This window comes from Ornithorhynchus anatinus, chromosome X2 (assembly GCF_004115215.2).
Source record: "Ornithorhynchus anatinus isolate Pmale09 chromosome X2, mOrnAna1.pri.v4, whole genome shotgun sequence".
Taxonomy (NCBI): domain Eukaryota; kingdom Metazoa; phylum Chordata; class Mammalia; order Monotremata; family Ornithorhynchidae; genus Ornithorhynchus; species Ornithorhynchus anatinus.
Genome location: NC_041750.1, coordinates 12,026,516 through 12,051,556, shown reverse-complemented (window position 1 = coordinate 12,051,556; position 25,041 = coordinate 12,026,516). Strand labels below are relative to the sequence as shown.

Below are 25,041 nucleotides of genomic sequence, written 5' to 3'. Positions count from 1 at the left end.
AGATACAAGCTAATCAGGTTGGACACAGTCCCTGTTCCACATAGAGCTCACAATCTTAATCCACATTTTACAGATGAGGGAACTGAGGCACAGAAAAGTTAAGTGGCTTGCCCAAGGTCACACAGCCAAGAGGCAGAGTAGGGATTAGAACCCAGGTCCTCTGACTCCCAGGCTCGTGCTCTTTCCTCTAGACTGTAAGCTCATCGTGAGCAGGGAATGCATCTAGCAACTCTCCCAATCAGCACAGTAATAATAATGTTGGTATTTGTTAAGCGTTTACTATGTGCAGAGCACTGTTCTAAGCGCTCGGGGAGATACAGGGTAATCAGGTTGTCCCACGTGAGGCTCACAGTCTTAATCCCCATTTTTCAGATGAGGTAACTGAGGCACAGAGAAGTGAAGTGACTTGCCCACAGTCACACAGCTGACAAGTAGCAGAGTACTCTACACACAGTAAGCATTCAATAAATACGATTCATCGACTAGGCCACACTGCTTCTCTAGACACAGCGAAGAACTGTGTGTGTGCATACGTGCGTGCACACACAAGCAAATGATGTGGTTGAGACTGCAAGTCCCTCCTTTTCAGTTGAACACAACTCCATAGGTGAACTTTTTTATGGTATTTGTTAAGCACCTACTATGTGCCAGGCATTGCACTAAGTGTTGGGTAGATGCAAGACAATCAGGTTGGACACAGTCCCTGTCTCACATGGGGCTCACAATCTTAATCCCCATTTTACATATGATCCAGAGATCCAGAGAAGTCAGTCAATCATATTTATTCAGCACTTACCATGTGCAGATCACAACACTAAGTACTTGGGAGAGTACCATATAACAGTAAATACACACATTCCCTGCCTACAGTGAGATTTTTGTCCAGAGGAGCAGACAGACATTAATATAAATAAATTACAGATCGGTACATAAGAGCCGTGGGGCTGGGAGAGAGGATGAATGAAGGGAACAAGAAAGGGTGATGCAGAAGGGAGTGGGAGAAGAGGAAAGGAGGGCATAGGGAAGGCCTCTTGGAGATGTGCCACTTTGTCTTGTCACTTCACTAAAACAGAAGTGACTTGCCAAAGGTCATCCAGTAGACAAGTGGCAGAGGCAGGATTAGAACCCAGGTCCTTCTGACTCCCAGGCCTTGCTCTATCCACTAGGCCTTGCTGCTTCTCCTTAACTTCACAGTTAGGAGTGCCATCTGCAAGAACAAAGAACTGTCTAAAGAGGGGCTGCACCCACCAAGTCAGACAGCTTTGGTTTTCTCCAAGCACCGTCTAGGGGCAGGCCTGGTGCCTGGCCGGGAGGGAGGTTTTGGGGAGGTGTGGGGGGGGCTCTTGAATAGGGTTCCAGGGTAGTCATGGCCATGGGCCAATGCCCTGAAACCCCAAGTGCCCAGATGATTCTCTTCCACTTCCCTCTCCAGGGTCAGAAATCCAACAGCTTCCCTCAGTCCCCCCTTTCGAGTTCCACAAACCTAACCACCAGGTCATTCTTAACTTTTTCCTGATGGCCTAAACTTTTCTTCCTGCAATGCTGAACCGTTAGCCACCTGCTCCTTAGGTCCTGGCCAAAGATTTGGGCTTAGCTGGGTTTGTGCCTTTTCCCTCTAATGCGTTTTCCAAATCTTTTCTCTCTTCCTTCCTGGCAAGGGATATGAATTCTCGCAGGGTTACGGATCACAGGCTAATGGAAGCCGTTGAAGGGGGGGGGGGGGTTGGGGGGTGGAGGGGCTCTGTCCCTGAAAAGTACAGGAAAAGTTCAGCTAGAGTAGCGGGGTAGCATGCTCTGGACTGCAGGAGGGTGACGAGGACCCCAAAATCCCAACCGGTTCTCGCGGCCTCGCGCGTCTTAAACTCCAGCCTCCTCGAGCTGTAGCCGAAGGGCTCAGGGAAGAGGGCCGGGGGGCGGGGAGGGGAGGGGGGGGTGGAGGGAGGGAGGGGGAGAAGAGAGGGAAGGATCGGGGCGGAGAAGGGAAGGAAGGAACGGGGGGGGGAGGGGGGAGGGGGAGGGGGAGGGGGGGAGGGGAGGAGGGGGAGGGGGGAGGGGGGGAGGGGGGAGGGGGGAGGGGGGGAGGGGAGGGGGGGAGGGGAGGAGAAGAAGGGAGGAACTCGATCTCTGATTGGATGTTCTCTCTGCCAATCTCGGCGGCAGCGCCCTCCCGTTGGACAGTGCCCTGCGGGTTTATCATTCCATCTCCTGGTCCTCCCATTTCGTCATGTTTTCCCTGCCTACCAACTCCGACGTGCATGCCCCTCCGCCAAGAAACATAGTCCCCCAAGCCCACTCTGCGCCGCTTGCCCGCCCCCCCCCCACCACACACACACTTTTTCCTGGAAGGACAACTTTCCCACTCCTAGGTCACCCATAGAGGAAGACTGGGAGAGAGCCTGAGGGCAGGGGAATCAGCCTGGTGACAGCAGGAGACGGTTTCAGCGCAACGGGGGTCGGCAATTTGTTCACTTTTACTGCATAACTCTCTTCCGCGGGAAAACAACCGAATCGCCCTTTCTTCTTTTCCTGCCGGGCCTGGCGCGAGGAAGAAATGAGGGAAGGGGGGCGGGGGGGGGGGGGAAGGTGGGGAGTTGCATGGGAGGTGGACCGAAAGACCGGGGTTGCCTCCTCCGGCGGGGCCGGTGGCGGCGACTGAAGCCCCGGCGGAAGGATTCGGGTCCAAGGCGGAGCGGTGACAATGTGGGAGAGGGAGGGGGGAGGGGGTGTGTGAGGGGGGAGGTGGGGGGGGGGGGGGGCGAGACATGTCTCCTGCTGCAGGAAGATGAAGCGGTTACATTCGTAGCGGAGCCCCCGGTTCCGGAGGGTGGATGTGAGCGGATTGGACGTGGCCCGGGAAGCTTCGCGCCCCTCTGCCCCCGGGGCCCGGGGAGCACGGAGCAAGGGGCTGGGGGGGGGGGGGGGAGAGGGGATCGACCCCCATTCATACACAGGGAGCAGCCCGTGGCGGGGGATTCCGGACAACTAGCCCCCGCTGCTTTTGTCCCTCTCGCCTTGGGAGCTGAGGAGTGGAACTAAGGGGGGGGGGGTAGTGGTGGGTGGGTGCGTGTGTGATTGGGGGGCGGGGGGCTGGTACACCGCCACCGCCGTTTCATGCCCCGACCCCTGCGATCCCGGCTCTTCTCCCGCGCGGTGGATGCTTTTTCTTTCGGAGAAGGTAAACAGCCCGGTCCGGGCGGGGAAGAGGGACGGGGGGCTTTTGGGGGGTCCGGGCGGGGGGGGGTCTCCTTTTCCGCTTCCTGCGTGCATTGTGTCCCTCTCACCCCGGGACGGCACTGCAAAGTTAAGCTTAGTTCTTCTCCCCCCGCCCCCCGCGGGGTAGGGGTGAAAGGAAGCTTAGGAGCGTGTGTATGGAAATGGAGGGGAGGTGGGGGGGGACGCAGTATTAGGGAGAAGAGCCCTTAATCCCAGGGTCTGACTCCTTTGGTTTCCTCGGGCGGGGACCTGGGGACTGCGTGGTGGCAGCGAGGGACTTGGAGCTGTTGGGAGAGGGTCTGGCTCATTGTTCCTCCTCTTCGCCAAGTTGTTTAAAGGGCTGGGGGAGGGGTCAATCCGGAGGATTGGGGGTTCAGAGCGCGATCCGAAGAAGGGGAGGGTAAAGGGAGGACCCCGGCCTCCAGTTTTGGGGGCCCTCGGCGGTGGTCGAATGGGCCCGCCCGCTCCTGCAGATATGAGGACACTTTCTAAACTTTTCCAAGTTCCTCACTTTCCCGGAGGATCGGCTGGGACGCAGTCGTGGTTGGTCGGAGGGATTTTGTGTTTGCTTTTCCACCCCCCACCTCCTCTCCCCCGACCCCCCCGCCCTTCTCTGACCTCCCCCCTTTCAAAAAAAAAAAAAACTCTCCCGAACCTAAATAATGCATTTAGTCTAAGGAAACAGCAGCCCTTGTAGGCCTCGTCTGGAGTTTGGGGAAAAGGCTTCGAAGGAGAGGAGGGGCGGGGGGGCCCTGGAGAGCTGGGAGGGATTGGTGGTAAGGAGCCTTTGTCCAAATGCAAGAAGGTGCAGCTCCGCGCTGGTGGTAGGAACCCGAATGTCTCAGGTTGAAGTGCATGGGGGGGGGGGGGGGGGCGTATGGGTTGAGGGGGGGAGGGGGAACATCTGCTGCGCGTTAACTCGGGGAAAGGCTTTCTCTGCTGGCATGCAGCGGAAAAACTGCTGTGAATGATTTCAGATTGAAAAATAACACTCCCCAGCAGCTCCATTTGCTTCAAAGGGATCCCCTAGGCCGGCCTTCCAGTGCATAGGCTGCTGCTGCTGCTGTGGAGGAGGGGAGGGCGAAAGGGGGCATGCTGGCAAAGGCTCAAGTGGTCCATTTCACTTGTTCGGCTAGCTCTCCTTCTGCCCCCCCTCCCCCAAAATCGACTTTCCGCCCCTTCCTCCCCATCCTCTCCTCCCTCTCTCCCCCGTCCCACTCCTCTCTGTCTCCCCACTCCCCTCTTCCCCCCTCCCCCCTCAAAATTTTCTGGTTTTTGCCTAAATGAGACTTATTTAATTCACTGAAATTTGACTCCCTATCTCCTTTCTCATTTTAGGTGAATCCTTCTTCCTTTTTGCCACCTGCTTTGTTTAAAAGTTAAATTGATTTTCAGAAAAGGGGGGGGGCGCTGAAGCCCCTGAAGGAGAGCTGAGTGATAACTGTCCTGAACCTTCTGATAAATGAATTGTTGTCTTTTGCCCCTCTTTCTCATTTGCTGTGCTCCTGGAGAAGGGGGAGAGGAGGTAGAGAAGCAGCGGAATAGGTCTGCACTAGGGCACTGGCAGCCAAAAACAAACATCTGAGAGTGCCTGCTGAATAGGGAGCTTGTTTCTCTGGGTGCAATGAGAGAATTCTGACTACATCCTAGACACACACATTGGATGCTGAGGATTTGCAAAGATTTTTGTGCTTTTTAAATATTCATCATCTGGGTGGGTAGTTTTGCTGAAGTCATTAAAATCTCTCCCCTCCCCCATGGTTTTCTTTAGGACTGCCACTGTTGAGTCTGTGGGAGTATGAATCAGCAGCAGCAGCAACAACAGCAGCAGAGAATGGCTGCAGTTGGGACAGACAAAGAGCTCAGTGACCTGCTGGACTTCAGTATGGTAAGCAAGCTCTTTTGGGGGCTTTTTAAAGGCACAGTAGCCCTATTTCTGAGCTCCTTCGAAGGGAGCTCAGACGCTCAAAGCTGACTTTTTGAGGTCCCTGGTTCAGTTGGTTGATTTTTAAGTCGAGTAACAGGAGATCTCCAGTTGAGCGGTGGATATCAAGAATTCCATCTTAAGGGGGTATGGGCTCATTGAATCGCTCACGTGGACAGAACACTCCATTTGGACTTCTGAATTCCAGTCACTTTGCTCGGAGAGTGGTGACTTTATCTGACTTTCATCAGAGTTTGTTTCCCCGGATCCTGCAGTTCAGTTTTGTTTTTTTCATAGCTTGCTTTTTTGAAAGAGTGCACTCGACTATGAAGGACCTTGGTCAACATGAAAACGAATGAGCGCATCCGACAAAATCAGCTAAATGTTTACATCACTTTTGCCCAGACAGAAATCATGTTCTCCCTTTTCCCTTCTGCCTCCATCTCCTCTTCCTCCTCCTCTCATCATCATCATCATCATCATCAAATTTTGAAGCTTACAAAGTAAATCAAGATTTAAAAAATCTGTTGTTTGTAACCTGAGAGTCACTTGGAAGAGGGTAGCAGAGTCTCTTAAAATGAAGGAGAAAACCCTTTTGATTGAACTGTTCAGATATGCATCATACTTGTAACTTCTGAGCCAATCCAAGAAAGTGCAGGAAACAAGAATGTCCCCTGAGAGGTTCTGGAGCCTTTTTGTTTGAAGTTAGCCATAATGGGGCCCACCGAGTCACAAAACCCCACAGGAGCCATCAACCCATTCCTGGATTCCCTCTTAGCGGTTACAAATATCGCCTATAGTTTCAGGGATTTTCCTTCCGTCTCCTAAAGCCAAGGTTAGCTAGCACCGGGTTGGCGCTCACCTGCTGATTTATTCTAGAATCTGGGACTGAAAGAAAGAATACCTCCTTGCCTCCTCTCGCTAAGGTTTCCAAGTTTATCTCTCTGGATTAAAGAAGGAGCTCCCTTGTTGTCTATTTCTTTCGGTCAGAAATTTGACCGGTTAAGAGTTGTAGGCTTTCACACCCCCCAGCAAACGGTGCCTCAACTTCACTCCTTTCTGTCGAAACAGAAGGCGTTAGCACGCACACACACCCCCACACACACGTTCCTAGAGCTTAGAAAGAACTGTAGGGCTTCCCTGGAGACCCCTTGCTATTAAGCAGAACCGGGTGACATCCTGAATTAGGAGGTTGCTTACTTTGTCCATGCAGTTGAGCACAGCATCTCTTTGCCATTAAATTAACGGGTTTTCCCCCTGGGAATTATCTTTGCAAAAATGAAATGCCACCCAGTTGAGCCCTCTCTTGCCGTGGATTCTGACACTCCCCCCCCCCCCCCACCAAGCAGGGTATTTGAACTGGCATGACGAAGGGCTTCAGTTCCCGAAGCCTCTCTTGATCAGTGCCTGCCACCGCACTGCAAATGCCCATGTGTTTTGGGTGGAGGGATTTGAGGTAAATCTTTGGAAAGCAGCAAGGTCATGGTGCTTTGATGTTTTTTCTAGTGTCCTGTGGTTTGGCTCTGGTGAGCATTTGTTTCCATTTTCCCTTTTCAGGGCAGTGCAGAGTTCCCCTTCCCGTGTCCAGTTCTAACACACTCCTGGGGAGAGGGCAGGGGGCCGGGAGCAATTCCAGAGCTGAGGTGGCCTCTTGCTAAAATCTCATCCCTGCCGAGTTCTCGGGACCAGTTCCGCTCCCATGGCAACTGCAACGTCCCATTTGTCACTTGCAGAGAGTTCAAAGCAGGCTACAGAACGGTTACATTTTAATGGATTGGTGTTCTTTTCCCGGAACGGTGCCCTCAAAGTAGGGGAGGTCCAGGCCAGCTAAGGATTTAGTAGGAAAATTCATCCCAGAAATCTTCCTGATCAGAAACCAGTCCCAGTGTCCCTTGCAGGAGCCTGGCTCCTGAATTTGGTGGCTCTTCTCATTCTAAGCACCTGTGAGTAGGAGTAGAAGTGCATTCTCTTGCTCTCTGCTTGCTTTTATGGTATTTGTTAAGCGCTGACTATGTCCCAGGCACTGTACTAAGCTCTGGGGTAGATTCAAGCCGATCAGGTTGGACACAGTGCATGCCCCACATGAGCTACACAGTCTTAGTCCCCATTTTACAGAGAGGTAACTGAGGCACAGAGGTGTTAAGTGACTTGCTCAAGGTCACACAGCAGTCAAGTGCCAGAGCCAGGACTAGAACCCAGGGACTGCTGACTCCCAGGCCCCTGCTCTATTCACTAGGCTGAGCTGCTCCTCCAAATTTTGAGTGGATAGATTGGATTAACCCCGTGAAACTTAAATTAGCTGCAGTGGGAATAAATAGCTGTTAGAGCTGTGTTTTTCACCTCTACGCTAGAATGCTGTTTTTGTGTAAACCTAGGAAGGGATATTCACAAGCAAGATTAAACTTGATTTGTCAGCTATCCAAAGCAAGTCTTCCCTTTTTTAAAAAAATAAAAAGAATAAGAAACTCACCACATTGAAGCTTGCGGGAAGGGATCAAAATCAGCTTCTTTGTCTCAGTATTTTAAGATGCTTCTTTGTGCTTCAGTAACTCAGGTTGCTGTTGGGGTCTTTTTTTTTTTTAACTGAAATTTTTCAGGCCATTAGTCCACATCGTGTATGTTTGAGAAGTTTGAAAATAACTTTGGGTGCTTTTGTTTAAAAAATATTAGTGTGTACTGGCTTGGTGAGCCCAATCAGTGTACCTGAGCAAGCAATTAAATTGCATTTCTGGCCAAATTCTTGGTTATGGATGAACGGGTGGTAGCTAGATGGACAACAGAACATAATGACCCCTTTGTTATGGTTTGGGAGAGTAGGGGGACACCTCCCCGTCCCCCACCCCCACCCCCCTGCCCCACACACTTACTCTTGGCCTACTGGGTAAAGTGTTCTTGTTCTCAAAAGTAGGATGTGTTTTTACTGATTATTGCCCAGGATGACAGTAGGTTGGAATACATAAAACTGGATAAGTATCATCAGCCTCAGAATATTGGAAGTTTTTGCCATGCCAAATCTTCTTGAGCTCTTAATTTTTTTCCAATTTCTGTGAAAAGTTAAAATATCACCAATCAAAACATTTGAAGGCAGTGGAAAAAAGTGGCGCCAGGAAAATTGCCATGTAATATTTGACATAATTTGACAGAGCCAGGAGGAAGAGATGGTGTTTCAAATCAAGTCGCCTTGTTCGTGGGAGGTTGTTTGGAGCCGCTTGAGATGAAGATGCTATCAGTTCTGACAGATCTCGGTTCTGGCTGGGGAGACGAGGATCTGGGGTTCATTTCTGTCCACGTGAGAGGAAGGCACAAAATAAATGCTGGAAAACCAGAATGGGATGCGCTCTGCCTGAGGCTGCGCCAGAATCTTGTTGAGTGGAGGCTGGCGAGCCCACCTCATCAAATTGAAGTAGGGGGAATAGAGGAAGGCCAAGGTTGGCTTGCTGGTGCTTTTTGTTTTCAAACAGAACAAACCAAACCAACAAACTCACATCAGTAGGGTACACTGCACTCTTCTGCTAGCACAAAGCGTTTGCTTTTATACTGAACAAGTCAACTTGAAGAGTGAGAGTCTCACATGTGTGTGTGTGTGTCAGGGGAGGAGTGGGGGGAGAAAATCTAGGGCTGGTGGGTAGGGTGTCTTCCTGGACCGCACATGTTGGATATGTGGGTGGGCTGAGACGAAACTAAAAATAGTGATTTGAAGTCCCCTAATGCAGAACTAGACAAAGAGATGATTTGAAATGGCATAAACAGACCAGAGCGGGTCCCTGTTTTCGATTTGACGTGGATTAATTACGACCTCAGGTCCGACAGTACGAGCGACTGTGAGGGGACAAACTTTACCCAACTGACAAGCAAGGTGGCTCCGGGACGGTACCATTTCACTTGGACGCTTGTCTTGATTTCATCCTTTTCCCCCCTCCCTCTCTTCCCAAAATCAAAACCAGAGAGTGTAGAAATGGGAGGGAAATAGTTCTGCTGAGGAAGCAACTAGAGGTGTTGAGTCGCCGTCACTTTCTTCCCAATCCATTTTGAACCCCCAAAACTTCCTTCGGTTTGGAAGAGGCCCAAGCTGTTGCCACGGGACAGCTAACTGGAGAGCACGATAGAACCATTACTGCTCTGTGAATCCCCTCCCTTCTGGTTTGGAAACTTTCACTCTTGGTTTTCCAAGGGGGCCTGGATTTAGAATCCACGCCGGTCTTCTTTCTCTTAGCACAGGAATTGCATTCTTGTAAAACTCAGACTTGTAGCAGCCTCCTGTTCTGACACCAAGGACTGTGCTAAGCACTGGGTAGATACAGGATAATACAATGAGAGACAGATCCCGTCCCTTGCAGCCAAATGGGCTCACGTTGTCCAACAAACAGTCCCAAATTTCCTAACGACGTTCTAGCCAAAATGCCTAGTTCCAGCACGCAACATGGCTGAATCGAAGGTCTTATTTCTCAAAAACAAAAGCACAAAATGGGACACCTCTTCTCCTTTGGGTTAAGTATAGTAGAGCTGGAAGTTTCCCTGCTAAGACCTATATGGGGCCATCAGCATAATCTTCAAAATTCAGGGCCTGAGAGAGGGGCTCCATTTCTGTTTTCCAGTTTGGTGCAACTAAGTTGCTGATTGATTAAGAAATTAAGTTTGTGGGGTGGTTAGACACTTATCAGGGAACCAGCAAAGTGTGGCTTGGCCCTGAAGGGTCAAGAGCACGAAGGACCAAAGTGTGTGTAGTTGCCTGTTGCATTCGATGACGATACGCAGACCAAAGTACCTGAAAATCAACTTCAGCGGGTTATGTAGTCCATACCCCTGCCTCCAGCTAGGCCTGCAGTACATTTGTGTCTGGGATGTGGGCATCCTGGAAAGAAGGATTTTTCAGAGAAAGAACCTTCACCAATCACTTGATCAAGTCTTTCAGAGTCGGTGGCGTGGCTCAACCCTTGGGGGGGGGGGGTGAAGGCTGGGGGCGGGGGGGGGGGGGGGCGGGAGGAATGTTTTCTGATGGCTAACCTAAGTATTTCCCGCTGTCCTTTAAAGCCCAGATTGATCTGTTCACAAACAATGTCGTATGGGGAAGGGAAAGAAGCTTAAAGGCCCCATTTCCCGTCCATACATGCCGAAAGACCTAACATGTACTGTTTTGAAGCCTGTTGGCCTTTTGTTGAAAATATTTTTTCAGGTTGCCTTGTTTGGGTGTCCAGTGTTTTTGAGGAAGCTCTATTCCAGGGGAAGATTAGCAACAAATGTATAGCAGAAGGCCCCTTGCCTAAACAGCGAAAACTAAGCTAGAACTCCAAAGTAAATTCAGCTGACTGTTTGGATGTTATATAACATTGCGGTTCCCCCCACGCAGACATTTGGGTCCTTTCTCCAGCTCTGAATTTTGGCAGGGGACAGCTGTAGAGCTGGCCATTTCCTGCCCGGTGCCTGGCAGTAGGCTGAAAAATGGGTTTGGCCTGAGGAAATGGCACCCCAAGAAAAGCCATGTGGGGCTGGAGGGAACAAGGGAGTAGAAGAGATTTTGCTAGCCATCCTGCCCCCTAGGCTGAATCCAGAGCTGGCTGCTACTGGACAGTCTAGCCTAGTCTGCTCTATTGGCTGGAGTCGGTCACGCTACCTGGAAGCCCATATTCTGGAACCCTGGAGGCACTTATCGAATGAACAAAGAACTTTGGGTATGGGGGTAAGAGTAGCCAGAAATGTAGTTGGTGAGCAATCACATGGTTCTACTGTGGCAAGTGGGAGCAGCTCATAGGGATGAAGAGAAGGACTAAAGCTATAGCTCGCCCTTTGTCAGAGCCTCTGAGGGGGAAGCAGGGGAGAGGTTGCCGAGACATGGCCCTCCAAGGGGGAGAATTTGACACCACCTCCCTATCTCCCCCACCCCTGCGGCTTTCTTTGAGCTCGTCTCTGCCGCCCCCCCCCCCTTCACTCTCTGTAATGCAGATCAGCCAGGATCTGCCATTGAAATATGTATATGTGTATATATATATTTTCCCCCTACTCCAAAGGTCAAGCAATGCTTCTTCCCCTTGCCCATTACTGCACAGCACAACAGAACTAACACACTGCAATCTGTCTCTCTGTTTCTCTTTCTCTCCACACCCCCCCCCCCCGGCCCCTTTTCTCATCTTCTGTTTTTATAGATGTTCCCTCTGCCAGTGACTAATGGAAAAAACAGACCTACGACCCTTGCAAGCACTCAGTTTGGAGGATCAGGTATTGTATTTATTTTCTTACTGCTTTCAAAGACCACCAAATCCAAAAGCCATAAAAAAACCTCTTTACAACCTGCCATATCTTCCTCGTAGTCATCATCATCACCACCATCATCCTTGTCCTCATCCTCCTTCTCATTCTGACTTAGACCTGGGTGAGTGGACTTGCCTGTGGATGCTAATTTCTTTTATCTCCTGAGTTCTTTGGCTGTGAGGTGTTGTGTGACTGAAGTGAGAAGTGGGGGAGAACTGCAGCTCTAATGCCAGCCTTCCGAAGCCTAGGTGAGTTTTGCTGCTTCTGGGGGAGAACGCTTGACCAGTTAAATCATCTGGCACAGAAAGGGACCTCCCTTGAACATTTTGACCCACCTCAAGTGTCAGGCCTGAGCGTGTTCTGAAACTGGGGGAGTGGAAAAGTGTTTATGGGAGATGTGATGTCGTTCTTATGACAATAATCCCTCAGCTGCCGTGGGCAGTTTGAATGAAAGGAGGGTATATTTGAATGTGGCCTGTGGCTTTTGAGAGGTTAAGTTTTGTGTGTGTGTGTGTCTTTTTGCTTGTTCCTCCTGATGTCCTGGAAGAGTCCCAGAAAAATTTTGAGTGTCTTGTTCCAACCCCATCCCCTTTTAGGGGGATATTTAATTGAATAATAATAATAATGTTGGTATTTGTTAAGCACTTACTATGTGCAAAGCACTGTTCTAAGCGCTGGGGTAGATACAGCCATCCAAGTTTTGGGGGACTCTACTTCCTGTGTTCGTTCTTGTCCTGAGGTCTTCAGAGATGAGGACTCAAGCTCTCCTCTGAGTGTCTTGACTTCAAAAATGCAGAGTGATTGGGTATTTACAGGATAGCTGGGAAAATGGGTGTAAGAAACAGGGGTTGTTGGAAACTCTTCTGTGTGGTGATCAGGCTGAGGGTCTGTGTATTTCCCTCCCTTTATCTGAACGATGTAAGGAGCAGGAAGCTGTGTGGGTACTTGGAGGTGATATTCTTTGAGAGATTTGGGAAGAGGATCAGGAAAAGGAGGAACTCTCTAGAATGAGATCCTCACTCCTTAAAAGAAAGAGTCCCCCTTTCTAGGCTCCGATTCTTCATTCTCTCCATCTAGACATTGTTTAGTCACAGAGGCATGAATCTCCAGTCAGTTTTCACCACCCCTGCTCCCACAGCATCAGTCCTTGTAGAATGGAGATGCTCTTTGACTAGGCCCTCATACAGCCTGTCTAGCCTGATTGGATGCGTGGAGAGGTCCCCAAAGGAGCTAGAAGCTGAATGTGGTCAGAGTCCTTCGCTTTGGTAGTGAAAACAAATTGATCTACAAGACTGGAGAGACCGGGGGGGGGGGGGAGGGGGGTGGGGGGGGGAGGCGGGGAGGGGGGAAAGATGGGGTGGTGGGTTTCATAAGTCCAAGCAGGAGCAAGAAACTCTAAGTTGTGACCTCTAACTCCACCAATATCTTGGGTAACGTGATTAATTTTCCTGAGCCTGAATTTTCCCATCTGTCAGATTGGGGAAAGCTAAGGTCTGTGGCGTCTTCTCTGGAAAACGGACAGGACGGGAGTTAGTTAGGGACCGAGTCACAAAGAGTGCTGTTGAATGAGACTGGGCAGGGAGAACAGTGATCTGTGGTACCGTTCTGGAACTCATGTCAGAAATGCTCAGAGAATACTTAGCAGACTCTGCCACTTCTGCAGACCTGTGAGGCCCCTTGGGGGCTGGTTTGCGGCCTGCCATTTTATAAAAAAATGGAGGTTACCCTCCCATGGGGTTCACCCGGGTTCGTACAGCAGGTAGGTCACTGGCATCAGCAGCAGCAACAACAGGGGCCAGAAGTCCTAACTCCCTAATGAAATCTTCACTACTCACCGCTGCTCATCACAGCTAATGGCTAACCCTCTCTTTCAGGTCAAGTGTCTGGGCCGGGTTCCTTCTGGGCATTTCCCCCTGGAAAGCTCCCCAGCAAAGGGAGTGATTATCTTCCCAGGTGAATTGACTAATTGGAGGAGTGTGGTGAAGATGGGGGCTACAACACTTGCTTATTTTGTGCTGTCCTTATAGAGGCACAACTTTGGGGCTTTGGAATTGTCGAGGTAGAAGTGGAGGTGGGTCAGAGGAAAATGGTAGGTCTGTTCCTCCACAGAGCTGTCATTTTAACTGAGATGTCTTTTGTCCTGTCTCCTTGCCACTAGTCAATCAATAGAGTATTTATTGAGTATCCTCTGTGCTAAGCACTTGGGGGAGTACAATAGAATCAGAAAACACCATCCCTGCCCTCAAGGAGCTGGAAGACAAAAAAAGAAATAGAAGAGAAGTGGATGTATGGATCAGTAATTGCTTAAATAGCAAAGTAGAGAAGGTAAGTTGATATGTACAGCAGGTAGTTGTGAGCGCCTTGTGGTGCCAAAGAGCAGAGGTGGGAGTTGGGAGGCCAGAAGAAGAAAAAGGAGTCTGGGAAGGCCTCTTGGAGGAGCTGGGATCTCAGGAAGGCTTTGAAGATGGAGAGAGCTGCCGTCTGGTGGATTTGAAAGGGAAGGGAGTGCCACCTAAGAGGAAGGGCTGTAGACTAATCTTGTTGTGGGCAGGGAATGTGTGTACCAATTCTGTTATATTCTACTTTCCCAAGCTTAGTAGAGTACTCTGCACGCAGTAAGTGCTCAAAAAATACCACCGATTGATTGATGGATTGATGAAAGGGTGAGAGTAAGGAGGGACAAGACTGAGGCGCAGTGATTAGTTTGAGGGGAACGAGGAGTGTGAGCTGGGCTGAGGTGGGGGGAAGAGAGTGGATCAGTAAGAGGAAGGGAGCCGAGGGAGTGCCCTGCAACAAATGGTCAGGGATTTCTGCTCTCTGCAGAGAAGGATGAGTAACCATTGGAGGTTTCTGAAGAAGTAGGGATTAGTGCCCAGTCAGAAAAATAATCCGGGGAAGGGAGAGACTGGAGGTAGGGAGACCGGCTAAGAGGCTGACCAGCATGGTTGCATCAGGATATGACAGGCTTCTGGTGTAGGGTGGCGGCCGTTTGGATGGAGATGGAAAGGTGGATCTAAGAGATGTCGTGGAGGAAAAACCTAGAGGATTTAAATGACAGACTGAATGTGGGAGGTTATTTTTTTTTTCCGGGAGGGTGGGGGGGGGTGATTGCTGTTATTTTTCCTTTTTTATGGTATTTGTTAAGTGCTTACTGTGTGTCAAACACTGTTTTAAGCACTGGAGTTAATAAGGTTGGGCACAGTGCCTGCCCCGCATGGGGCTCACAGTCTAGGTAGGAGGGAGAACAGGAGAGCTGAGGCACAGAGAAGTCAAGTGACTTGACCAAGGTCACACAGCAAGCAATTGGCCAAGCCAGGATTAGAGCCCAGGTCCTCTGACTCCCAGGCCCATGCAGTCAGGAGACTGCCAGTTCCAGCTCTGCCGTTTGCCTGCTGGGTGACCTGGGGTAAGTCACTTAATACCTGGGGTAAATCACTTAATCTCTCTGGTCCTCAGTCTCCTTGTCTGTAAAAATGGGGACAAGAAATCTGCTCGCCCTCCCCTTTGGACTGTGAATCTGGGTAGGGCAGAGAGGCCGTCAGATCTGATATCTTGCATCTACCCCAGGCCTTAAGAAATGCCATCCTAATTACTATAAGAGAGTGGTGGTACTGTCAGTTTTGTGTTGGGAAAAATTTGAGTGGTGGAAAGGATTTTGCGGGGAGGAGGGGTGGGAGAGATGGGTTCAGTTTTAGGCATGTTGAGCCTAAAGTGTCAACTGCCCGCAAGGAGCTTGAAAGCTCTGGGAGCTCTTTCCATACTCTGACACTTTGCTACCAGTGTCTGATTGGGTCCTCTATGATAGGCTGCAGTGGGACTTGGAGCTTTTCAGTAGACTTTTTCTCCTTCCTCTTTCAGTCCCCAATCCTTGGGGGGGTATGAGGATTGCTCTGCCTCCTCATGTGCAAGGAAGGGGTCTCCTGTGACCCCGTGCCTCCCCCTCTTCTGCAGGTAATAGTTAACAGTGTTGAATAAGCATGGACTGTAGGCAGAGTACCATAGTAGGCCCTGGGAGAGAATACACAGGTGGGAATTTGACATGGTCCCTGGCCTTCGGGGAGTGATGTGTCTATTTTCCACCTGGTTTTGTAAGGCAGATCAGCTCCATTCCCCTGTGGCTTAAAGAATTATTGTGCTTGAGATAAATGACAATTTGGCTGAAGTGGGTTTGCCGTTTTTGAGTAATGAAATCTGATTAATTGGCTTGCCTTGTTGCTCTGTACTAAAAATGTTCCTGCCTGAAATCTGTAAAAGGGATTTAGGGGTTTTTTTTCCCCCCTCCTTTTTTTTTTTTTCCTTTGGGCCAGCACTCTGGGGGGTCACACCCACCCCTGTCCTCCACCCTCCCTAAAATTTGGTCTCTTATTTGTTAGCGGGAGTGTGAGATTAATTTTATTGTCAAAGAATTTGCTTTGATCAGGGCAAATTCGCAAAACATTTTTGAGGCTAGCTAACCAGGGAGTTTTCAAAGAGTGACAAGCTGGTGCACGTAACACATTCTAAGCTATAGTCTGCTGAACAAAGTGAATTTATTCTCCCTGAAGGGAGGTGACTGCCTCTCCTTTGAAAACTTTTCTTTAAATGTTGTTTAAAGTTAGATCCCTGTGGCAACTATACTTGTGGTAATAAATTCTGTGAAAAGATGAGAAATTGTCTTTTTTAATTGGTGCTACAGGTTTGCAGTTTTGAAGGTTTTATTATTTTGCATGTATGTATAAATAACACAAGTAACCATTTGGCTAAATCCAAAATATGGAGGGGCACAGTTGACGTGGCAGGGTTCCTTCTCTCCTCTCCCTTTACTGGGAGGGAGGGAAGAAGAGAGGAAAGCATTTTTAGCTTTTCTCTAGTCAAAATGGCTGAGGGGATTTTTTTGGAATTTTTTATTGCAATGATTGCTTTTGGTCCTGAACCTCAAGCTACTGAAATCATCAGCAAAAAAATGTGAGAAACTACAGATGAAGATATCCTACCTGTGTCGTTTACCTAAGTAAATGGCAACTAAGGGGATTATGTGGGTGGCCAAATGGAAGCCTAATAGGGGCAGTGTGTCCCTTTTTCTTTTTGATTGCAGCTTCTGCATATCTGGAGAAGCGGGGTGGTCCTCTGCCTGTCTTTGGGAAGGTAGAAAAAAAATCTTCTGTCGGTGAATTAAAAAACAACAACACCATACACGTGCGCACACACACTTGTAATCGTCTAGCTGGAATGTAGTATGAATCAGACAGTGAGCACCAACGTAGAAAACAAAACCACTCGGTTTTGGGAAGAGGGAAAGGGCAACCCCAAGCTTTGCCTCCCCACCCCCCTCGAGAAAAGAAGACCAATTTGTAGGAGGAAGCAAACAGCCGAGTTGGTTCTAGGGTTTGTTGGACATTCTTCAGTGACCCCCAGGACTGACTATGGGGTAAGAGGGAAGAGAAGGAGATACATGAGAGATGTTAGGATCTGAAGGTGGGGGAGGGGGAGGTGGTGTGCAGGAAGTAACAAGCTGTGTTGAAACACAGATTAGAGTAATAGTTTGACACTTATCTCTTAATCCCCAGTAACACCTCAGTTTGGGCTCCTTATCCCATCCTCTGCTGTGTTTCAGAGTAGGCATTTTTGCTCTTGCTCGCTCGCTCTCTCTCTCTCTCTCTCTCTCTCTCTCTCTCTCTCTCTCTCGCAACTGTATTTTCCACTTCCAGTGGAGAGCACATAGCTTTTGGGAACAGGCTTCTTTCTGGATCTTGAGATTTTAAGCCAGGGAGCCTGGGAAAGACAGAAACAGAAGCTAGTCTGAGACGGCTCTGAGAAGAATTCTCCAAAGGGGGAGATTTGGGGAAAAACCAGAGGCATGTTGCGCAATTGGGCCTTTGGTGATTGTGGCAAATGAAATGCCTTCATCCTCTCTCTCTCAGACCTGCTGATTGGGGCTGAAGCCGGGCACATGCTCTGACCGAAGCTAGTGGAAAGAGCTTGGGCCCTGGAGTTAGAGGACCTGGGTTCTAATCCCTGCTCTGCCATTTACCTGCTGCGTGACCTTGGGCAAATCACATAACTTCTGTGCCTCAGTTCCCTCATTTGCAAAAATGGGGATTCATTCATTCCTTCATTCAATTGTATTTATTGAGCGCTTGCTGTGTGCAGAGCACTGTATTAAGCACTTGGAAAGTACAATTCGGCAACAGATAGAGACAATCCCTACTCAACCACAGGCTCACAGTCGTGCCTGTTCTCCCTCCCTACTTAGACTGCAAGGCCCTTTTGGGACCTGATTAAGTTTTATCTACCCCAGTGCTTAGAACAGTGCTTGCTTGGCACATAGTAAACGCTTTAAAACCACCATTATCATTAATAATAATTAATAATAAATACCATAATTATTTCCAGGACCCTGGGGTGGAAATGCTCAGCTTTGGGGGATGTCAATTTTGGCACGATCTCCTGTTCGGTGAGGTTTGGTACAATTCATTTGTGAGGCAGAGCAGAGTAGTAAAGCACTGACCGTCACCAGAAAGAGCACATTCAGATTTTTCTTGGAGGGGGAGATTTGGAAAACCTTTTGGAGTACCGTAAAAATGGGCCCAGAGCTCATTTCTCTGCCAGGATGAGGGCAGCTGGCATATTAGCATGTTTGGGTATGAGAAGCAGCATGGCTTAGTGGAAAGAGCACTGGCTTGGAAGTCAGAGGTCAGGGGTTCTAATCCCGGCTCCGCTACTTGCCAGCTGTGACTTTGGACAAGTCACTTAACTTCTCTGTGCCTCAGTTACCTCATCTGTAAAATAGGGATTAAAACTGTGAGCCCCACATGGGACAACCTGGTTACCTTGTATCAGCATTTAAAACAGTGCTTGGCACATAGTAAGCACTTAACAAATACCATCATTATTATTATTATTATTAGTCAACTAGGATTTAATAGTCCTGTTAGATTGCAAGCTCCCTGAAAGTAGGGATCACGTCTCCTAGATCTCCCATATCTCTCCCAAATGTTTAGTACAGTGCTCTGCACAGAGTAGGCACTCAATACATCCTCTTGATGGTTGGGCATCTGGAGGGCATGTTCCATTTGGGGTCAGGGGTGTCAACTCTAAGTTCTGAGCATGGGGGTGAACTTGGTGCTCTCCACTGGAAGTGGAAAGTACAGTTGCTTGAAAGAGAGAGGTTGCGATTTTCAGGGCACAAGAACCCCCACAGTGGCTCCTTCTGGGACCCATCCAGTTCCAGCTCTCTGTGGTGGCCCAAAAAGTGTGAGAGCAAGCCTAATGGCTCCCCTCCCTACTATGGAGCTGGTACCCCTGCTTGGGGTCCAGGCTAGATATTAGATATTGTTTCTGCCTTTAGAGGCCTCATACTCCAACAGGAAAGGCAAATCAGATGAACACTCAACCAGCATAAATATGAGCAAGTGGGTGTAATGAATGAAAGGGAAAAAGGGAATTGGAGAATGGGCGGGGATAGGCCAGGAAAGCTTTCTGGAGGAGAGGGCTATGAAATGGGGCAGGTTTGTCTTTTTTTAAAAGGAAAAAAACTCCATGCTGAAATGGTTCCTGAGCACACCTGAGCATTCTTTCCCTAGAATTGCATGGATGCTAGTGGATGGCAACAGCTGAACGGCATCCGGGTCTGATGAGGTTAGAAAGGGTCCTCTCACCCCCTCCTCTTGCGACAGACAACCAATCAGTTTTTTTAAGGTCTAGGATCCAGTAGTAACACCAGTAATTTAATGCCCACCACTTCTTGCAGCTGGGGTAGGGATGCTTTCTGGGCTGCCTCACTACCGTAACCCAAGTTTGCCCCATTAGTTTGCTGCCACCATCCTGGATTTTAGATTTCATCCCTAAAGGTCTTGGAATCTTCAGGTGGTTCAGCCAACCTGTCCCGCATCCTGGGAGCTAGCTGCTGAGACTGGGAGTAAATGTCTAATGCACAGCCCCCTCCCGCCCTGTGATAGCGAGTTTCTTAGAATTAGCAAATTCACCGCACACCGACTGCTTTAGGTCCTCTCTTTAGCTGGGAGCAGGTAACCAGTATTTATTTTCTAGAGAAGCTTCAGCATCGGCAGAAGTTGTCTAGCAGAGTCTCAAACCATATCTGCAACCAAACACAGTGTCCCGGATATTGCATTTATTCTTAATGTAAACCCAGGAATTCCCATCCCCCAGGAATTCTCCTATGCTTCCCTGGCAGTGCCTCTGGGGGGTTTGGATTGGTCTGTACCAACCAACATACTCCCTTTATTCCGTAAGCCTTCCAGCTCTGGGGGTTTTCTCCCCGCCTTTAGCCTCCACCTCCACTTCCTTGCTCAGTTCCTTCCTTGTAGTTGACTGTGCTCCAGCTGGGGTCAGCAGGTTAGTGATTGGCATCCTATGGAAAATAGCTTTCCCTCTTTGAAGGGGCCTGAGGGGTGAGCTGTTTCCCTGATCCAGAATCTTCTGGGCCTTTCCCCCCCATATTTATGTGAAGGACTAGCTTACTGGATCGCCACCTTCACCCCTTCCCCAGCCTCTACCCCTCTCGACTTCCCCATGTTTAGTATTCTTCAGATGACCCCAACTGGACTAATCCAAAGACAATAAATATATTAAATCAATGAATTGTACTTTCCAAGCACTTAGTACAGTGCTCTGTGCACAGTAAGTGCTCAATAAATACAATTGATTGAATGAATGAATAAATGAATGAAAAGCTCCCTGCCCCCTCTGGGCCCTTGGCTTCCACCACAAGGCAACATGGTTTAGTGAAAAGAGCATGAGAGCATGAGACTGAAAGGCAGGAAACATGGGTTCACGGTCCCAGTCAATCGATGGTATTGATTGAATGCTTATTACGTGCTGAGCACACTGTATTAAGCCCATGGGAGAGCTCGATGCAATAGAGCCTGCTGTGTGACCTTGGATGAGCAACTTAACCTCTCTGGGCTTTAGGTTCCTTGTGTCTAAAATGGGGAAAATAATACCTGCCTCTCCCTGCCGGCCAAGGGTGCTGTGAAGATAAAATGAGATCACCAATGTGAAAGCAATTTGGAAAAACAAAAGCACTATACAGGACATCCTCAGACTTGAGGACACAATTAGTTCCTGAAAACCACTTACCAAGTGGAACTGGAAGTCAGGGCCTATTTCCTATAGGAATGGCGTTAGAAATGCAAGAATGGATTCCTGAACCAATATCAGTTGTAGATGAATGACGGAGCTACATTGATATATTTCTGTTGAGCTGGCGAGGTTCTCCAGTAGAGAAGCCATCAGCGGATCTGTCGACCACCCCCCAGGGTGCTGACTTCTCCTGGAGATCAGGTAACCTCCTCCCTGCCTCTCCTACCCTCTTCACACTTCTCCCCCTTTCCTCCCCCGGACCCTCCATTGCGGCTTTTAAAGTGATTTCCCCCTCCCCATTCTCCTGTGGCCCCTATGCGCCGCCCCCTCCCCCCCAGCCTCCCCTGCCTCCAGAGCTATAGGAGGCTAGGATTGTAAAGTCAAAACCCATATGTGGCTGAAAGAGGGTGTAAATTCTGAAACCTAAGTGCTATTCGTCTTAAGTCGAGAACTTGCTTCCTGTACAAAAACCAAGGCGCCATTATTCTTTTTCTCTGTGCTGTTTGAAAATGCTAACCCTCTCTTCCCTCCTTTCATATTCTCCTTCCCCTAATCCATTTGCCCTCCCAGGGTCTCGCGTTCAGTTTGGCCAGAGGGTCTGCAGAGAGATCAGGGAGCCCTTGCGTCTTTCTCCTGGATATTGTAAACAACAAAGTGGGGAGAGCCCCCTGCTGTCTGGCCCACACACCCACACGCTACTTCTTTCTTCCTAAACTGTCCAGGGCTGAAGGCTCTGGCTCCAGTTTGGGGGAACTGGGTTGGGATAGGTGATGCAGATGGCACTCTTCTGACCTTGCAGGCCTCAGTTGCCCCAGTATTATATTGGGTTCAGAGAAGCCCAGAAATCTATTTGGGGTTTAATCGTGGCAGTCGGTTCTGCTTTCCTTCTAAGATAAACTCCCCCCCTCCCTGGCATGTAGGCATGTTGCAGCATAGGAGTGCTAGGGCAGCTTTCAGGGGCCTGCTATTTTTGGCTTTTGCAGGGAGGGGTAAAATTGATACCATGGCTCGGCAAGTCCAAAGGCTGGCTGCAAATACGTCAGCCAGGAGCCAAGAAACGCCACATTTGCGTCAGTGGCCAGTGTCACGGTTGCTATGGGAGCTGCAGTTTGAATTTGGCGTGTGTGTGCGCGAGCACACGTGTCTGGAATTGAGGCATCCCAGAGGTGGGAAGCTCACCCAGCCTGTGCAGTCTGAGAACGTGGCTCGAGCCATCTCTGATTGGAGCTTCTCTGAGGTCAGTGGCAACGTAACTGAAAGAAAGAAGTGCTCTCTCTCCCCTCTCAGCCTACCACCTCCAAAAGAGCACTTGCTAGTGTTTTCATTCACGTTGGTCAGTACTTGATTCTGCTGGGAGAAATTTCTTTCTGGCCCCCTTATAGGGGGTGGATAGTGCTCTTCTGCAGTTCTTGAGTAATGTCTTTAAGCTGAAACAAATCTAGTTGAAAACTCGCGGGGCAGAGTGTCGAGAGACCGGGGAAAGATCTGGACCCTCTTTGAAAGTTGACATAGAAATTTCATGGACTTTGGAACCAAGTGAAAGTTGAAACACAGTGTGTCATGTCAGGCATCGCGACATGTTTAATTATCCAGCGTGGGTGACTCGCTCACCTGAGAATCTTGGGGTGGAGCCAGTACCTGTCCTGGTGACCTGGACCTCTCGCTCTTGTCCAGTGCCTCAGCAGAGTCATCTGAATGTTTACTGAGCACTTATTGGGGCTGGAAGGAGGGGACTTAGGGCAGGTGACCTGATTAGGCCTCCTTTAGGGACAGCGCTGGTAGGCGCTGTCTCGAAGAGAGGATTCCTGCTCTCCAGGAGCCTCCATTCTGGGGGCACTTTGCTTGGATGGAATTGCAGGCTTGTGGTCGATTCCCAAACTCACACGTCCATTGTAAATCTTCGGCTCCTAGCACCAACCCCGTTTCTACCTGCCCTGCAAGCAGTGACCCTGTTTCTCTGGAGGAGTCCTATTTGAAGGGCTGCCCTGTATGACCAGTTTATGATTTACATGTATTCAGCTTCCTCACCTGACTCCTCCTCATCAATGGGTAAATTGGCACGGAGCCAGGATCAATCAGTGGTATTTACTGAGTGCTTACTGTGTGTAGAGCACTGTACTAGATGCCTGGGAGCATACAATACAGTAGAATTAGCAGACAGGGTCTCTGCCCATAATGAGCTTACAGTCTAGAAGGGGAGACAGACATTAATAGGAATAAATAATTTGTAGTATGTAATATAAAGATTTGTACGTAAGTGCTGCGGGGGTGGCGGTGGGGTGAATATCAGATGTTCCAAGGTCACAGATCCAAGGGCACCGATGACGTGGAAGGGAGAACGAGCTGTGGAAAAGAGGGCTTAATCGGGGAAAGCCTCTTGGAGGAAATGTGACCTTAATAATGTGTTGACAGTGGAGAGAGTGGTGGTCTGGCATATGTGGAGGGGGGGAAGGAGTTCCAGGCTAGGAGGAGGACGTGGGAAATGGGTCAGCGGTGAGATAGATGAGATTGAGGCACAGTGAGTAAACTGGTACTTGAGGAGCGGAGTGTGTGAGCTGGGCTGTAGTAGAGAAGAGGAGCAGCATGGTGTAGTGGAGAGAGCACAGATCTGGGAGTCAGAAGGTCATGGGTTCTAATTCCTGCTCCTTCACTTATCTGCTCTGGAGCCTTGGGCAAGTCCCTTCACTTCTCTATGCTTCAGTTACCCATCTGTAAAATGGGGATTGAGACTGTAAGCCCAGCGTGGGACAGGGACTGCGTCTGTGAGTCCAATGTGGGACAGGGACTGTGTCCAACCCAATTAGCTTGTATCCACCCCAGCGCTTAGTAGGGTGCCTGGCACACAGCAAGCGCTTAACAAATACCACAATTATTATTATTATTATTATTATTATTATTAGGGGATCAGTGAGGTGAGGTAGGATGGGGAGAGCTGATTGAATGCTTTAAAGCCGATGCTAAGGAGTTTCTGTTGGTCAGAAACTCAGTTCCTAGAAGACCCCCCCGGGTCCGTTTAGCCTAACTCATCCTATGCAGGTGGCCAACCCTCGAGGTGCTTACAAGCTAATGGGCGAGGCTGGTAGGCACAAGTTGTTTGGCAAATGGTGGGAGTGGGAGAAAGACCAAGCTATTGATAATAGGAATATGGAGTGTCAAATAGAAAAGTAAATGCTAAAATCATGTCCTAAAGGAGGCTGTTGGATGGGAAGGACCTGGGCAGGCATAACTTAAGCAGGGAAGGCCTCCTGAAGGGGGTGGATTTTCAGAAGGGCTCTGAAGATTGGGAGAGCTGGGGTCTGGCGGATTTGAAGGGGAAATGGGAGGGCTTGAGTAAAGGGCTGGAGACCGGAGAGTCAAGGATGAAGCCCAGTGAGAAGGTTAGTTTGGGGAAATGAGTGCAGGCTGGGGTGTAGCATGTGAAGAGTGCTGATGGAGGTTACAGAGCATGATGGAGAGCCTTGATGCAAATAGGCAGAGTTGCTGCTAATGTGGAGATAAATGAGTGAAGATTGGAGACTTGTGGGGGCAGGGGAGAGGCGAGAGCCAAGGGACACGTTAAGAAGATCATCTGGGCCCCAGAGTGCAGTCTGAAGACCAGAGAGGCAGAGTCATGCTATGATGAGAACTTTGGCTGGTCTTTGGGGTAGAGGGAAAAGGGTGGAGCCGGGAAATAGTGATATTCTGAAATGAGTTGATAGCGAGGGGTCAGTTGATTACTGAGGTTCATGGGCTTCTGAAATGGGAATGTTAAGAGTGGGTATGGGAAGGAAGATGAAGAGTTTGGTGTTAGTTGTCTGTGAAACACCCCTGGGCGGAGGCCATAGAAAATGCAAGATTCAGCTAATGAGGTAGATTTGAGAGCTGTCCACATAGAGGAGGTGGTAGTTGAAGTACAGTGAGCCAGTGAACTCCCCGGGCAAATCACATATATGGCGAGAAGAGTGCAGCCCCCAGAACTGAGCCTGGTGGATGTTTGCATTTTGGGGGTGAGAAGCTGAAAGGGAACCAGCAAGTGAAGCTGAGGAGGAGCAATCAGAGAGGCAGGGGGAGAACCAGTCCAGAGTCCTGACTGCAGAACCAAGGCCTTGATATTGTTTCCAGGAGAAGGGCCGGGTCGACAATGTCAAAAGTGGCCGGGAGGGCAAGGAGGATTTAAGATGGGTGAGAGAGTCTGTTGGATTGGGTCTGGAGGTCATTGGCACTCTGGAGACTGCAGACTCAGTGGAGTGAAGGAACTAAAAACCAGATCGAATTGTCTTCAGAGGAGAGTTGATGGAGTAGAAATGAAGACAGCAGTGTGTGCAAACCTTTCAAGGAGTTTGGACATTAAAAGGAGCAGGGAGAAGGAAGGGGTGATAACCACAGGGACTTGGGGGGATCTTGAAGGCTTTTTTGTAACCTAGGGAGATTTTGGGGTGTTTGAAGGCAGGAGGGAATGAGCCATCAGAAAGTAAGAGGTTGAAGATGGTATGAGGGGCGGGAAGGTGGATGAGAGCAAGTGGTTTGTAAGAGGTGAAAGGGCATGAGATGGCACATGGGCTTAGGGGGTGGATTTTGAGAGCAAGCGGAAGATCTCC

At 49.4% G+C, this 25,041-nt stretch overlaps 1 protein-coding gene across 15 annotated transcripts in view; it reads left to right on the top strand.

The window, feature by feature from the left end:
* The window catches only part of TCF3 (transcription factor 3), a 137,410-nt gene that overhangs the window by 24,287 nt on the left and 88,082 nt on the right, over positions 1–25,041 (top strand). For 5 of the 15 annotated variants that reach the window (XM_039910560.1, XM_029052604.2, XM_039910558.1 and 2 more), the window contains exons 1-3: positions 2,909–3,175; positions 4,985–5,101; positions 11,278–11,350. In XM_039910560.1, the coding sequence (XP_039766494.1) occupies positions 5,012–5,101; positions 11,278–11,350 (163 nt within the window). In that variant the 5' untranslated portion in view covers positions 2,909–3,175; positions 4,985–5,011. Of the gene's footprint in view, positions 1–2,355; positions 2,453–2,763; positions 2,831–2,908; positions 3,176–4,984; positions 5,102–11,277; positions 11,351–25,041 lie in introns of those variants that run through there. The other 10 variants (XM_029052601.2, XM_029052600.2, XM_029052596.2 and 7 more) reach the window with 5 other exon arrangements.